Source organism: Berkeleyomyces rouxiae (genome assembly GCF_048999995.1).
Source record: "Berkeleyomyces rouxiae strain 22BRR77 chromosome Unknown BrBRR77_ptg000007l, whole genome shotgun sequence".
NCBI lineage: Eukaryota > Fungi > Ascomycota > Sordariomycetes > Microascales > Ceratocystidaceae > Berkeleyomyces > Berkeleyomyces rouxiae.
In genome coordinates, this window is record NW_027396497.1 from 821,526 (window position 1) to 838,551 (window position 17,026).

The 17,026-nt window shown below is 49.5% G+C and overlaps 2 protein-coding genes across 2 annotated transcripts; one reads left to right on the top strand and one right to left on the bottom strand.

Annotated features, from left to right (window-relative positions):
* Positions 1–9,207: 9,207 nt before the first annotated feature.
* BROUX77_005998 (uncharacterized protein) lies at positions 9,208–10,653 on the top strand (the record flags this gene model as incomplete). Its single annotated transcript, XM_073750935.1, has 1 exon — positions 9,208–10,653. One exon carries the CDS (start codon positions 9,208–9,210, stop codon positions 10,651–10,653), a length of 1,446 nt encoding a protein of 481 aa, XP_073603868.1.
* An 828-nt stretch (positions 10,654–11,481) lies between these two features.
* On the bottom strand, positions 11,482–13,483 carry BROUX77_005999 (uncharacterized protein; the record flags this gene model as incomplete). Its single annotated transcript, XM_073750936.1, has 3 exons — positions 11,482–11,508; positions 11,594–13,109; positions 13,317–13,483. The coding sequence occupies 3 exons, from the start codon at positions 13,481–13,483 to the stop codon at positions 11,482–11,484; spliced, it is 1,710 nt and encodes a 569-aa protein (XP_073603869.1).
* Between the last annotated feature and the right edge of the window lie 3,543 nt (positions 13,484–17,026).

Genomic DNA, 17,026 nt, shown 5'->3' on the forward strand with positions numbered 1-17,026 from the left:
GGCTTGCGATGTCTATGACGTAAGGAAACACATGAAGGTTGATTTAAAATTCACATGACACTAGTATCTAATACTTTGTCTCGCTATGGGTTTCATGTGGTGAGAGAGCCATGCCAACTCGTTCAATGAAAGCCTGAATGGTCTAAAACCAAGACTACATGATAGTGTTGGGCTACAACGATAACTGGCCTCGGTCAACCCAAACCGAACTGCGTACAGAGGGTGGTTATTGGACCATGGACACCTACATTATGCCTGAAGCAAGAACCGTGATCAAAATGGGCACATACCTAAACATCATGAGCTAAAAACTGCATGTATGTATGTGATGATGTGTACTTTGGTCACTGTGATAGCGCCCTGCTGTCTGTTAGTGACCACATGCTACCTGTTTGGTATAAGCAGCAGATTGATACACTCAGTACGGAAATGCATAGTTTTTTGGAGCGTGGTAATCAAGGCTCATGCAGCTCTCTCCGATACTTGGAGGGGGCTTGCTGTATATGAACGGCTAGACAACGACCCAGTTCGTTATCCTTGAACTTACTTTTTGGTGAGAAAGTCATGTGGTCAGTCTACATGTAGTAATGCCCATACTACAACCGCATGTGAATGTTGTGAGTCTGACAGATATAGCTAGACGGAAGCATGCATGTGGTTGTCCTTGCGTGTGGCTATTTCTTCAAATCTCTTACACATGCAAGCAAAATGCGCACGTGTCATACATCTCAACACGTTGGCAAACTCGCTGTATTGTCACACACTTTCACTCTCTGATCGCACCAGAGCTCTTATCTTGCCAAGTGGCAGAGAGCTCTTGTCACTGGCAAGCCTGAATAGTTGTAGATGGAAAAGAAAGTAGGGCTCACGATAGTTGAACAGCAACCCCAGCCACAAGACCCTGCATTGGTACCTGTGGTATGGCGGTTGTACATACATAAGTGCTATATTATTACATGATGCAAGACATGTCCAACGTCACTTTTATACCTGGCTCAGATTTCATTGGTCCACGAGACCCCTACTACCGACCTTTCTTCAGCCAGCCAGCTAAGCTTCAAGCTTCAAGCCGAAGGCGGCTATTGGAAAAGGCCAGGTCCGTACCTTCCAGAGATAAAATAGTCGTTTTGAAGACAGGGCTATCAGCTTGCATTAGCCAATAGGTAAGCTGGGAGAAAGGTATGTGGCTTGGAGTTTGTGACCGCCATAGAAGCCACACATTTGTAGTGTGACAGACGTTGTGTAGAAGAAATGAACTGGGAGATGGAGACGTGGCAGATTACTGCCAGTGTAGGTGATGTAGGCACCGTCCCGATACTTGCCTGTACTTTCACCACAACGTTCTTGCACAGTTATAGTCCTTTGTGCCCATTCATTGGTGTAATACAGGAGATGTGGGCTCCCACCAGAATAAATGAGAAGCTCTTGTTGTTCAGATAACTATCATATTGTCTCGGCAGCCAATGATGAACGCCAGCTTGGGCAGCCTTGGGCAGCTTTTTTGTTTTAGATAGATACGATCCATCTATATCCACTTCACAATGGCCACACATATGTCCTTGATGCATGAGGTGTACATACATACAGACAGACAGACAGACAGCCATGTGCACAAGTATACAAGTAAAGTCTAGACGTGCCCCCCACGAGTGTCCAGTAGGCACATTGGTTCGTGCTTCTATGTGCATATGTTCGTTATGTGTTTTCTTCGGTGCATACAGACATGTGTCGTGGCAACAACTTTGCTTCACACATACACATACACACGGACGTCTCTTACTAGAAGTATTTGTCTGTACAAGAACCAACACCCCACGCCTTGGTCTCAACTGAAATGGGCCAGTTCGAGGCTAAATGGAACTCTGTTACCGGCTGAATCCTTGATTTGGTCGACAGTGCTGACAGGAAGCGCCAGTCAGCCAGTGTCCAAGTTCAGGCGAAGGTGGAGGCAGCTCAGGAGGCCAAGACAGACACATTAATGAGAGCTCGTCTTGTGGCCACTGGCTCTCTTTTGATGTGATAAGGAGGTGTGGGTGGGAAAAAAGCCAGTGCACTGTTGCATTTTACAGTAAGCATCGGACACTGCTCCGGGCGCTGGCTGAACTGTGTGATACTGGATTTCCAGGCAAGTCTCCCCCTCCTATCTTGGATCAGGAGACAGCTTCCCATGACATTGTGGCAAGAAGATGGCAAATGGGTGAGCACTTGTATACCAGAGGTCGTTGTCTTGTGCATCTGGTAACTTAGTGATTCCAGTAGACGTTAAATATAGTCAAGTCAAGTCAAGACTTGTGCATCTGGACCAAGGGCAGCCTGAAAGCTAGTAGCAGTCAAGCATGCCCAAGATGACTTGTGGCAGGTTTCACAGTTATCCTTGTCCGCCTCGAGCCATGCCAAACTGTCAACGCCAGCACCAGCACTAGCACAACCACCAGAGAGAGCCGGCTCGGTACATAAAGGGTACCTACACAACAGCCGCTGTCTAACCAGGCCCTTGTGGTCTGTTTTCAAACCCCGACTGCTCGCTTGGTCAGGGCCATAAGAGAGTTAGTAGCGGCCAGGGCCTATTATGCAAGGACAAGTAAGTATGTGGGTGTGAATAGCATGCTGCGTCTCTATTGGCTCTCATAATTAAGTTAATATAGGCCTTGGGGGCACACTAGGCCTTATAACACTGCCGTTATGTGGTCTTCTAGGCAGTCTACTGACCGCTTTTTTACTTGGCCTGGCAGTCGGGGCGTTTTCCCGTCAGTTTGCGGAGGTGCAGAGCTATGAAGCAGGTCAATGTTGGCCTGTTAAAAAAGCCTTGACGTGCATTCGAAGTGCTAACTAGTTAGTACAAGTCATAAAAGTCAGATCTTGATGAATCCACGGCCATGCGTGTGGGCGCGGTGCATGATACGCAGTGTCCAGTGGACATGGCGATTTGCATTTTTAGCTCCATCGTCTTGCATATTTGCATGCATGAGCTGTTCCATCCGAGACTCCGCTTTTGAGTTTTTCGCTGGCGGTTGTGACGATGGGCTTCCATGAAGTTCTATAGTGGAAGATAGGGTTCCACTACGCTCTAACCCTAGCACATGGACATTGATATTGGTCAATGCTAGGCTAAACAATGAAATGATGAAAGCGGCGATTAATGCCTTGTTCAGAGCTTGATACTCCCGTGACTAGTTTATAAAAAATTCGTACTTTTCTTTGTTCTAACTAAGGCTAAGTAATAACTAGGGCAAATTGATTGCAGGAAAAAAATAAATGCAAATGCACGGCAAGCCGAGCCACGGCCAAAAGTGGCAAGGTTCGCGCACTTGGCTCATAACTAACAATGACATGATGGGGCCACCGGGGCATAGACCCGAGAAAATGCAATGTAAACAGCAGAAATAGTCACAAAAGGAAACCCCGAGAATGCGAGAAATTTGTCAAAGCTAAAGCCTGGAGGGCTTCTATGAGGCTGCTCCGGGCTAGACGATGGCAAAAACATGACCCTTGAAGCCGATTGCTCGGCCCTCGTTCATGTCAGGGCCTTTTTTTGGCTGATCTGAAGGCTGTAGCTATACTTTGTGAATAGCATCTGGATGGTGGCCATCTTGTGTTTGTGTGTGAGGGCTCCGACTCCCGCTTCCCGCTTCCCGCTTCTTGTTTCCCGCTTCTCGGACTCATTGTATCCCTTGTCCGTACTTTGCCGCTGTGGCTGAGGACATGTTTACGGACGCGTAGCCACTAGATGTAGCTAGTTACATACATACGGGCATAACAGCTTTAGTCAGCGACGGAGACCCTTTTTGCCTAGCTATTTGTACATATGTATGTATGTACTTGTGGCTGTGATTGCCACCGGGAAGGAGCCTGTCATTCTGTGCTTTCCCTGTCCCAAAGGCATGTTATGTTCACTTGACAATTTTTGCCATCTGACTTAACCTCAATGAACTGACTCGTGGATGATGGACCTGGATATAATGATGCCACCGAAATGCCAGTGAGTTGGGCATACAGACAGCAAAGAACTGAAGAACACGTGCTCTTGAAAGTCCTGATGCAATCTGATTTGCATGTATCACTCACTGCTTCCCCCCCACATGGTTTGGCTCAAGTGCGGACATTTCACCTCATGATCCTTGCCTGATAATACATGCATGGGCACTAGGTTGTCCATTTCGGCCCGCTGGCACGAGATCGGCTCTTCAACAGGCGGCTATTGTCTCATCATGAGGGGAAAGATGGGGCTTGTTTGTCGCGTGGTCTTGTCATCGCTCTCCCGCCCGCGTTGCAGAATATGAGCCTGCGTACAAGCGTAGAGGGCACTTTGAAGTGTGAAATGTGACATGATGTGACACGCGTAGTTGGAAAAAGAAAGCAACCAAGACACGAGGGCGGGCTTTTCTTCAGCTTGACGCTGGGCGATTAGCTAACCCCGCCCTCACCCTTGAACGCTTGGCCGCCAATGTGCCATTTCATGGTAATCTTTGCTCGCCGCGGGTGAGGATGAGCATGTGAAGGAGGGGTCTATTCCAAGGGAGTCAAGAGAAGATAAAGCTAACTAGCGCTGCGCTACCACGATGTTGTTGTGTCTTGGAGTTGATCTTGTGCTTGTTCTTATCTGTGACCATCTAACTGGCCAGATAAGTCAACAACGACGGTGACCAGGCCCATGTTTGTCTCGCTTGCTAGGTGAGGATCACAAAAGAAACCACAATTGTACAAGTCAAGTCTCGAGGCATTTATCGGCGTTGCGCTCGGCTGCAAACCCAAAACTCAACCTGAGCAAGCATCATGACGATGATGACCACGACGTGACTCTCCACGAAGCCACCATGCCCAGGTCAGCTCGGAGTCCGGGGGCCAATAAGGGCAAGAGGGGAAGCCAAAGGGTGATGGCCACAGGGGAACATTGGAAAGCGGGGTGTTTCGTGATATCGCGCAGCTTGGAGATTTGGGGGAGGAGGGCCATTCGGGCAAGGCTTTGTCTCTTGTGGCGTAGCTTTCGCGGGCCTTGCCCCTCTCCATCACCCCTTCTCAGCCCACCTTGAACCAACAAGTCTGGAGTCCCTGGGCCTTGTCCTTGCACCGTGTGGCAAGGGGCCCTAGACAGCCTCAAGCGTTATCACATGGTCGTTGTGTCTACAATGCACGCACAATCCACACGCATTTGTTTACAAACAATCCGCTGCATCGTATCGTATGAAGAAGAGAGGGGGCGCAGATGAATCTTCATCTCGGGTCAAGGTTTCGCAGGCAGCGGATGACAAGCTACATAAGCCTGGGTATGATACACTTGGCTGCATTGATCTAAACATGAGCCAGGGCAGTGAATCTTTGGTCAACATAACACGACAACACAAGAACAAATATATGCATCACTCACTACTAATATCACCGGGGTGTTTGAAGGCTAATAGTTAATGTGCTTTTTTTCTTGTAAAAAATGAATAAAAGAATGGAAAAAAAAATATATATAACGATGTAGCTGGTTTCTGTCCTACAAGATTAGATGAACTCCGATCTAGTTATACGCAGGTACAAAATTTGAAGCATCGAGGCAACATTGCAATCTTCATGTCCTGGAAAGTGAGGTGAGGGACATATATGTAAGTAGTAGCCAGAACTAACTAACCAACTAGTCAACTACCTTTAGCTACCAGGCTGGTAGCATCATGGCCATCAACACGGCTGCCGGCGTATCAAAACAAGAGACCCTATCCTTGCTTTGGCTGGCTTTCTGCTCGTAGAGTTATGTGGGTTATCCCTTTGCTGGCTGGGAAATCCTTGCTCAGTCATGGCCGGCGACGTCATACGTTGTTTGAATGTGGTGCTCTTGGACTTTTTTTTTCTCTTGTGGCTGGCGTTCTTTCATATTTCCGGACAGCAGAGAACGCCAAAACACAATGACCACTTGTAGAATAAAGTCGTCCGATCAAAAGGGCTGCGCGGAGTTTAACACACTTTGCCCAAGTACATACATATGCAGGACCCGTCATTGTGCCGGATTGACACGGTTATAACGCAACAGGATGGCACAGCAATGATGAAGACGCAGGCAGTCTTTGCAAGAAAGTCTTGCGCTCATACAGACATGGACTCACATCATAGAGTGAAAACCGGACGTCCTGCTCCCCAGGAGTCTTCCCGCCTGGCTCCCCGTGGTCTTTCTGCTGTGTTTGCTTGGCGGGTTGTGCCCGACTTTAGTGGCATACACAAGCAGTGTTGTACCAGACTTTGGCGCTGAGTAGTTGGGGACCGGTCCAGTAACAAAGGACCAGTCGCAACCTCGACGGGTGATGGACGTCCAATGGCAAAAACAGGGCTCATCAAATGGTGAGATGTCTCCCTATAGAGATCTTAGTCATCGGAAGCGGGCTCCAACGGCAGGCAGCCCAAGTCGGACAGGTATGTATGCATGTGGTGAGTCTCCATCTCGAATTCCCCCTGTTTGACATGGCGTCTCTAAACATTGCTACGGTGCTACAGAGTACAGAGCATTGTAGTCTCAGCCTTTGCTCGCCGGTATACTGATGTACAATTCGTGTAGGATGGAGGGAATTCTACTCTGAGATTCTCTGCCAGCTCCTGTTTGGACTTTGCGAGGATGACGCGATACACAAGGTGTGATTTGTTTGGTCGGATTTCACCCAAGCCACGGCCTGTTCGGATACTTATGTGGCTTTATGTTTGCAGCGGGTGTGGAGGGACAGCTATATTTGCCTGGAGAGGCAAGCGAGAGAGGTCTAACTGCCTTTGTCCTCTAATGGCTTGTTGCTATTTAGATAGGGAGGGAATACAGAGAAGCAGAAACAGACATGGTCAGTCTCCATTCCCTATCCAAACAAAGAGGGATCACGGGTTTTCGCCCTGGTCTTTGTTTCTTCTTCTCCATGGCACAGAACGGACGGACTCTTGATGCAATGGGGGGTTCTCGCTCCGCTTTGCATTTTTTTTTCAACCTCAGGCGCTGTACATGGAGGTGGGGGTAAAGGATGGATGGATGGGATTTGAAGGATGCTCATGAGAATAACCACTCGATCGTGGTAGAAGCTGAACAAAGAAATGCAGCGCCCTAGATGCGATCCCACGTCTAGGCGCTCTGACTCTCCCTATCTCCCATCCATTTCAGCCGTTCTGGCTTGACGAATGTCGGTCGGTCCTCGTGCCTTTCATTGTTTGCCTCGGAGGGCTCCCCTCAGAAACATGGCGAGGGTTGTATGTAGTTAGTGATGGAGAGTTGGATGGTACAAGCATCCGCCCATCACTGCTGGCCGTATTGAATCAAGGGCAAGAAAAAAAAACCCTGCCACCCTGCCTGCTTGACGTGATTCGTGCGTGCTCGTGCTGGGTCCAGATACTCCACTTTATGGCAGTTAGGGTTATAGATGGCCCGTGCAGGCTCTGTCAACCAGGCGACAGCCCAGCAAGAGAAGACGTTCCCGAAGGGGTTGTACGGCTTGTGTAGTGGTTAGCAACTGCTCGCCCGCGGCGGTTTGTTTAGTCGTGTGATTATGCTCTGATACCTGGTAACTACACGACACGTATGAAGGCGTCTAGATTCCGATGTTGAAGGCGGCAATAGCCCAGTCAGCAGCCACGGCTTGCGTATGTTGATGCCTTCATTGGAAACGTAGTCGGCCGCCAGCGCAGGAAGTGGCTGCGTTTGGCCTGATCACGAGCCCGCTCCTAAATCTTTCCTTCTGCTGCTCTGGTCATCATTTTCACGCCGGGAGAAAGTCTGGAGCTCGCCCGTCTCTCTTCATGTTTGTTGCCTCACCAGGCTTGTGATTCTCCCTCCCAGAGGAGGCACATTAGATTGTCTGTTATGGGATAACATGGCCTGCCCTGCTGTTGTGCCTCAAGCCTCTCGTTCCCAGGAGAAAACAACTGGCCGGCCTTCTCTTTGCTGGCCCTTTTTTTCAGGCTGGCCCGGCCTTTACTATGGCCAGAGGGCGAGGAGAAGGAGGAGGAGTGCTGCCTCGACGATCAGAACCATGGCCCAGCGGCCTCTTCTCGACTCTCCCCGGCTCGAGAGTCTTATTCGTCGACCTCCTTGATGAGCCTCTGGGACAGCCCGCCCGCTGTGAGGCCGGCTTGTTGGCATTGATTGCCCTCTTTCGAAATAGTTGTACTGTGTGTGCGCGCGTTTATACACTTATTGGGCACAGTGATCCCATAGTTATAGCTTCTCGGCTCAAACTAGCGTCGAGGAGGAGGAGGAAGAGGAAGGGCTGTTTGGTTAGTTAAAGACGCAGTCTCAAGCCCTACCCCCTACCTTCTGGCTATCCATGTAACTCACTAGCTATACCATACCACTGACATATATATGTATACTCGCCGGCCACTCACTGCGGGAGTCCTCTATCCAACGCTTTTGCACCTGTCTCTCTCACCACCATTCAGCCCTTTTCCCATTTGCCTCTGTTGTACCGCTCTACGGCTTCTTCGTCGTCCGGAGCCCAGCCTCACTACTCTTGATTTCCGTACTATTTTGGGCCAACGCGTCATTGCTGCTTTCCTGGCTTTAAATTGAAGGCGCTGCCCTGCCACTCTTTTCTGTGTCTTTCGCCCGTTTCACTTTCGACTTCAAACCGTCTTCCACCCACCGCCTACTGCCTACTGCCTACTGCCTGCTTGAGAAGCCAGCGGGACACACATGGTTACTAGCTAAACCTCGCAGCGCTACGCCACCAACTTATTTATCTCCCCAGACCCCCCTCCCTTCAGAATCCTCGCCTCTGCTCCTTTGCTTCTTTCATCCACGCGTCAAGCGTTGAGCTTCTCTTATCCTCTCCCCTCTGTACCCACTCCCCACATGCTGCACTTGCTCCAACATTGAACCTGTTTCTTCTATTCATCAGAGCCTCCATCTCGAAATCTCTTTCTTTTTCCATTCACTTGTGCCATCCATTTTCTTCTTTTCTTCTTTTCTTTTACTCTGCATCTCGCGACAACCTACGACCTGCCACCGTATTTCCACACCGGCATACACGGCTCTATACAGTTTTGTTTTCTTTCACGACAGACCACGACACTAGACGATACCCTCTTTGTTGCAGTATTTGATTTTTCTTCTTCACACTTCTCTCTTTTTCTCTGCTTATCCCGATCCTCATCTCTATCCTCCTGCACGCCTTTTTTTTTTTGCTGGTGTACCCACATATTCGGCCTCTATCATACCATACCGCCTTTTTGTCTATTTACTCAATCTTGTTCACATCCACAATGTCTTCACAACCAGATCCCTACAAGATCCTCGGTGTCTCCAAGACCGCCGAGCCCTCTGAAATCCGCACTGCTTACAAAAAGAGAGCTCTGTCTTGCCATCCCGACAAGGAGCCTAATGAGGACCTTAAAGCTCAGAAGCAGGAACAATTCCAAAAGCTGCTCACCGCCTATGAGACTCTGAGTGATGCAACCAAGAGAGCAAAGTTCGATGAACGCATGCGTATTCTTGAAGAACGCCTGGCCAACTTGAATGTCAACAGGACTGGGGAGTATCAACCAAGAAATCCTACTACTCCCTACAAGTCTCGTTCCTCGGCTCCGCCAACCACAGAATCCTATGCCTACAACAAGACTGCCAGACCTCGTCAGCACTCTCCCTTCAGCCCTGGGCGATCAATGCCTGAGGATACCTACGATGTCCCCAAGACCTATCCTACCGAACGTCCCTCCCGCAGATCTTCCACCTACGACACGCCACCGCGCAAATCTGATAAGTGGCGTGAAGAGTATGAGAATCGTCATGAGGAGAAAAGAAGACGAGACAAGGAGGAGAGGGTGAGACGCAAGTCTGAAGATGTTGCCAAGAGAGAGGCTGAGGATATGGAGAAGAAGGCCAAGGACGAGGCAGCTCGTGTCGAGGAAAAAATCCGCAAGAGCAAGGAAAAGGAGCGGGCAAAGGAAGCAGCTAAGCGCCATTTCGAAAGGAAAGCCTACGACACCTCCAAGGCCAGAGCCACTGACCGTAGGGTCAAGAAAGAGCTTTACCCCGACGAAGAAAGCGATTTCGATGATGACTACACTGGGTCTCCTAAAGCAGAGAGGAAAAAGTCGAGCAGTAAAGAGAAGCGCTCACAATCTGCTCCCCGGGCTTCTGCAAGCACCCCAGAAATCACTGGAAGTGATTACACGCAAACGCTCCAGTCCGCCTTGAACTACATCAGTAACAAGCAGGGCAAGATCGCAAAGTCTGGGACAACGGATACCCCATCTGCACGTCGCACCCGCCGCATGTCAGAGGACTCGCCTAAAAAGCCATCACACCGCAAGTCAATGCCCGATGAGCCTTTCCACAAGCCGCCTGCAATGTCTCGTGGTGCAACCTTTCCTTCTACCACCGCCTACCACTCCCCGCCAAAGTACCACCGGAACCCTACTGTGGAAAATGAGTACCGCCCAAAACCCAGCTACCGCAATTCTCCCCGTACTGTGGGGGAAGAGTCTGTCCCTTACAGGAACAGCTTCTCCCGTGTTAGCCGAGACACAGGCATGTCTGCTTTCCATTCTGTTGCTTATGACGCCTACGACTACTCCGCCATGGCTCCCACCTCTTGGAATGACTTCCGTGCAGTTCCCAATGTAGCGTCAGTACGGCCATTCACCCAGGCCGATGTAGTGTACAGCAACCAATATCCGACAGACTACACCGGTCACTATGCCTCTTGAAAATCAAAGGCAACACCTATCGACTCACTTTCAAGATGATGTACGCGGCTTCAAGTCCAGTTCCTTCTTCAACCTCTTGTTCCATATATACCTTATGAACGGCAATCCTTGGTATCGGCGTCTCTTCCTGCTTCTTTTCCCTGATTCTGGTGAATAAATGGCAGCGTTGTCTCTTTTCTTTCTCTCTTTATAGTTTTATTGGGATGGTGTTTTGTTTTCATCATTTGTTCCCTCCACTTTTTTTCACCTTCATTCTTTTTCATCATTTCCTTTGTTTTATCACCAGGGCGTGTCTTGTATCACACTGCCGTCAATATTTCACATGCTAGAGACGAGATCATATTTTTACTGATCTTGGAACAGTTCTATTATCAGATGTCCTATCTTCTACGCATTGTTGTGTCTTGTTTTTCTTTGGTTATTTGTTTTTATCTATATGGATTAATTGCTATTTACTGACAGCAATTCTATATCTTGGATTCGTCCAACACCTGAACTGTTACTACTTAACCATGCTGGCGTTCAGCCATTCTCATGAGTAATTACTTTTTTTTTTTTCTTATCACAGGTTTATGATGAATGTGAATGATGACTGAACCATGTTGAACAAGGATGCAAGAAAAAGTCGCTTGTGTATTACAGAACGCGCATGTGGTATATCTAAGGACAAAAGAAGGAAACCGAAAAATACAAGAACCCACGCGTGTACAACTCCAAAGGGATGCCATGCGTCTGTAGAAGCGCTATCCTCGGATTTGACAGGCGAATAAAGAAATGGAAGAGCCAGGATCTGCTATGAAGGCGACAGAAACGTAGATGAAGGGGGCATTACAAAAGAACGTACAGAGAGCAGATCTAAATGGAATAAGGGTCTATAGTTAGGGACTGCTGTTGCGAGAAGGGATAAAGAAACAAGAGAATTCGCAAGGAGAATACTTACCAAGCTCAGACCGAGAATCATGGAGCACCAGAACATGACGTTGTTGATAGTGCGGTGGCCACGAACCATCTCAGTGCGCTGTATGACAACCAGCGGCAGCTGCATCATCTGGCACACAAATCCATAGCCACGGACCTTTTTGCTGATGCATGCCATGATGAGCTCGTGGCCAAAGGCGGAGATGAGAAAGGTGAGGACGGTAGCGCCATTGCGACCAGTGTAGGGACGAGAGGCGCCATAGACGTGGCGGCGGAGGAAGCTGTGCACAGGCACATTCCACTCGCGCGAGAACTCCATCCAGTCGGTGGAGTTCCACCAGTCCGAGTAAAAGTGGCGGTCGGCAAAGAGGGTGAGCTCGGCAAAGAAGCCGAGGACGTACTCGAAAATGACGAGGAACACGAGCAGAAAGATGAGCATAAAGGGGAACAGTAGCCACGAGATGGTCTCGGCCAGGATGAGCAGCGTCTCAGCAGTCTGGTGCACGCGGCCGCTGCTGGCCAGCGCGGCAAGCTTGCCCTGCGACTCGACGAGCACGGGTAGGATAAACTCCTCGGACACAATGGTCAGTAGGAAGATGCAGCCAAAGGTAGCGGCGACAAAGGAGAACAGGCGGGTGTATTTGCGGATGGCGACGCGCGGGTACTCGAGCTCGTAGCAGAGCGTCGGACACAGAATGTAGTCGCACCAGTTGGCCCAGGTCAGGTTTGACGGGTAGGTAACATTGCCCATGGGTGAAACAAGCTCCAGTGCCAGCGTTTCGCGCAGCTCGGCGAGTTCATCATCGGCACTGGGTGACAAGCCCCTGGCCGTGCGCTTGGCAGCGCCCGACTTGCCTTCGCCGTGCACGCTACGAACAGCCACTGCACTGGCCGTTGCGCCCTTTTCGTAGACGACGGCAGGCTCCCGCGACGCTGTAGCCGGGTGGTCTAAAGCGTACAAGCGCTTCTCGGTCTCGCTGAGGTGGCCGTTGTAAAAGGCCCACGAATGCATCTTCATAAGCATTACCATGGCGTGCAGGAGTAGGAACACCTGAGCGGTCCATGTCCACTCCAGTAGAAACGGAATGGCAACCCAGACCAGAAGCCATAGTATCTGATAGGTGCTCTGCAGCGCCATGCCGCCGCGGTTCCAGGTCATGAGGCCGTCGGAGCTGCGAAACAGCCTGTGAAAAGGCATGGAGATAGCCGTTGAACCAACCATTGTCAAGTCAACCAGTGGCAGATGCCAGGTCTTAACTGTGAATAGGGTCCAGATTTTTATGCGGAACGGGGAGCCGGTGTCTTTGATGTTGCGCAGAATAGTCGTGATAGCCATGATGGCAAGGCCGATCCAGAACAAGGCAAAGAAGCCATGGAAGTCGCGATAGTCGGAAGCCGGGTCAAAGTGCGACACGCGCGATGCGTATTCGATGGTGGGAAACAGCCGGCGCCGCTGCTGGCTGCGCACTTGTTTGCGGACGGAAGAGAGAAGCTTCGTGGACGGGGGCGCATTTTCAGGCACGGGGGTCGAGTGGCCACTAAAACCCAGGGAGAGGGAAGAAAAAAAACACGGTCAGCTGCGGGGAGTCCTGGCGGGGGATATGCGCGCGAGAGAGATGGAGAGAGACTGGCGGGCGGAGAGCGGGTCAACAGAGCTCGGGGTTCCCAGATAGGGGGATCACATATGCTTCTTTTGTTTCATCTTCTTGGCTTGCTTGACCAGCAGAGGTGTTCAATCGACTTGCCTTGTCGCACCGCTCTCGCTCTCGACGGCGCTGGCCATTGAGGCGGAGCTGATGGCTCTCACAGGCGAAAGCTGACCGGCATGTTTGCGGCTCGGGCGCGCGCGGAGCGTCGAGGTGGCGGCGTGTTCGTGCGGGAGAAACACGGGTCCGGTTGCCGTCGACGTCATTATAGAGACAGGAAAAAGAAGGGGACAAAAGAACAAGAACAGAAAAGCAGATGTGCAACAAAGCAAGAAAACCCGCGTGGCAATCAATGCAACAGCGGTTATTTCACGCGCGCTCAAATGGAAGGGAAAAAACAAGAGGAGAAGAAGCTGAAAGAAAAAACGCAGGCAACACCAGCGTCTCGGCTGAGCACGGCGTCTTTATGAAAGAAGACAACCATCACAACTCGCCCCAGATCGGCGTCTCGATCCAGGCAGCCGAACGGCCAGAAAAAGAGACATGGTTACATGGCTGGCGCTCTGGACTAGGGCATAAAGGCATAAAGCTACCGCTGCTTAATCCTGATTAGCTCCAAACCGTCTCCCTCGATTGGCCCAGGCGATAGGGGCCTCTCTTTAGGGCACTCCTTCTCTGGGTCTTTTTTTTTGAGACTTCCAGCAATACCGCGAAAATGTCATTGGCCAATGGTCCTTTGACGGTGGGTCCAGGTGCATGTGACCCTGAGCGACCCTGAGCTCCGCGATGCCGATTCAGCCGGCCTCCTGTCGTGGGGACATTTTCTTCCGTTGTTTCCGTGCGGGCTCTTATGCAAGGCTCGATGAGGCGCACTTTTCTCCTTCTCTTGTTCCCTGGTTAGTTTTTGCTGCTCCTTTTCTCTGGCAGTCCGTAGTAGCTTTACTTTCAGGTGACAGCCGGCTTCTGCCATTCCAGGGGATACAAGAGTTACACGGCTTTAGTGGGACTAATTCTGCGATACCTCCCCCCTCGTCCCGACGCGGCGCTGACGACTATTTAATGCTCGGGGTCCCCCCTGCACACTAGCTTTACGCGGTCGCAGCGTAAAAAAAATAGGTGATGACGTGATGCATACATAATACCGCCAATACACAAAAAAAAAAAAAAAAACGACCAAATACGGGTAACAAAATGAACCGACCATGAGGCTACAAAAAGATGAGTCACAGTCATCGACCGAGATACTGCGTAATCTGGGAATCGAACCCAGGGCTAATCGAAATCATTACCAGATGGCAACGATTAATGTTACCACTACACCAATTACGCGTGTGTAACCTATTTGTTGATATGACCGGAGATAGGAAGCGATAAGAAACATACAGACTTGCCGGGCCTGGAAAATGTCACCCCCGTGCCGAGAGCCAGTGGCCTTTTAGACTAGTTTTTCACGCGGTTTGTTGCAAACCAAAAAGACCAGGTAACCAATCCTGGAAGGGTAGGTGTGCTCTCGGGCCGCGCTGGACGGAGAGTCCTCCTGGCTTCTACGCCGGACCCTCAAAAGTCACAGGAGATGCTTGAAGTCTTTGCGAACCTGCAATTGCTGACCGGCCGGGAGTTGTTCAGAAGATGACATCATCTGACTGCTTACGTCCGGAATATGCCGTCGTGTTGCTACAAGATAACAGTAAGTGGAAGTCCAATAGCACAAACAAACGGACTTGCCTGGTCATGGCTTTTCGGGGCTTGGGGTTGGTGCCTCATCCCGAGCACACAGAAACTATGCGGGGTGCCGAGCGGGAGACGTTAACCATCCGTCCGGTGACCAATCCGGCGTCTTTTGATCCTAGTGGTTTGTATAGGTGGTAAAATGTAGTCAAGTCAAAGACTTGCCGGTGGACCCTAGGACCGTTATCTCGAGATCAGCAGGGCCTGTCATGGTGTGGGAACATGAAATCTAGCTCCACTCGCACCAAGATGCTAGTTCCGTTTAGGTATCCTATGAACCGTCAGCCACTACTCCAAGTGAATAGTAGCATGTAGTTGAAATGAGGTGAAGTAGGACAATGTTAGCTTTATCCTTCCTACTCTGTCACACAAAAGAGAGGGATGTCAGATCTAACCTGACATTTTCATAAAAATGAGCATTGTTTCCCACACGTATCCAACTAGCCGTATGTTATTGCTGATAGCTCATACCAATTTGAGCAATAGTCCCACAATAATGATGACATTATTCTGCGAGTAATGATGAGGACATTCTGAATTTATCTGTCTACTCGCGACGGAATCTTGTTGATATTGTCAGCATGCCAACCCTACAAATAGAAGCATCTTAGGGTTGTGCTCCTCTGACTACATCGGAATTGCCTTCAACTCGTTCACGTTCTAACATCACAAATCGCCACAAGAGGAACGCTATTGTAAAAGTTCCCAACCTAGTGGAAGCTGAACGACAAAAGGCCTTACTTCTCCTTTTCTTGCTCGGACTAGACTTTGCTTCCAAGCTTCACTAGGCATTCTCCTCCGACTACTACTTGACTCTAGCACAAGACATCAATGAACTGCTGGGCATAAAAGGGCTGCTCTCTCTCTCTTCCATAGTATCTAGAATAGAAGGCATCGATCATCGTTCGCCTTTCTTCCCCTTCATTGAATACATTCTCTTTCATTGAACTCTCTGAACTTGTGACGTTCCGGGTACTTCTCCGTACAGGACAACAGTGAGTCCTCCTATTAAACACTGATAAATCTCGACACACAGCAGCTTATTTTACTGACTAAGATACATATAAAGCATTATATGGCACTCCGTGCCAGTTACATATACACTGCTTACAGAAACTTGGAACTTCATTATTTGCTAGTTACTTGATATTCAAGCATTAGCAAAAGGAAAGGGAATACATACAACACTGGTGATTCCTACGTAGTTACTCACTCTAGTTCTATGTTGGCTCTTTGTAGATTAACCAAGGAAAAGCAGACAAAATCTCGTGTTTTGTACAAGTTGTGATCGCATGTATTGAGGCAAAGTGTATCTGAACTTATAATGCCGATGGCCACATCTATCTCACCACCAAACCAGCGTCGTTTGACCTCGATGCTATGTCTGGATATAAAATATGCTCACGTCAAAAAGAAATCTTACGGTTACCTTAAAAATGAACGGTAGGATTTGAGAAAATATCGTGGTCCCCATTTGACCATCCAGATCATGCCATGTTCTAAAAACGGATTCTCAACCACCAAGATCTTAATATGTATCATCAATGATTTACGTGCGATCTCCTCGCACGCCGCCAACTGATCTGAGGTTCTACGGGTTGGCGAGAGGAGCTGACGGTATCTTATGCTTTCTCAATTCTACGGTCTTATTTAATGCCCGTGGGAGTGTAAGGTCATCATGTATCATGTTATTTTCGTGCCGTACACAATGCCGTTGTCCTCAGAGCCTCATCTTCCTCCCACACGTTCGGGCTGATCCCGTCCTACACATTGCCGTCTTATCGATCATCATAGACCAACCCTACCAAATTTGCTGTGGCAAGGGTTAGTCAAGGAGTCTGAAACAGCCGCAGGAACAGAAACAGGAACCCAGAATGCTACCTCAAGTCCACAGCTTCAATGCCCATTCTCTAGTTGCGCTTAACAAAGATTTTGAGGTGTATCACAATCCATGCTATTCTGCTGAAGGCGCGGTTGCTTGTATATGGTTAATATGTCCCCTCCCAAACATTGTGGCATTGGGAGAGCGGCGCGAATAAGCAAGCATAATTCGCTCCCGATTTCTCTTCTTGCAGGGTGTT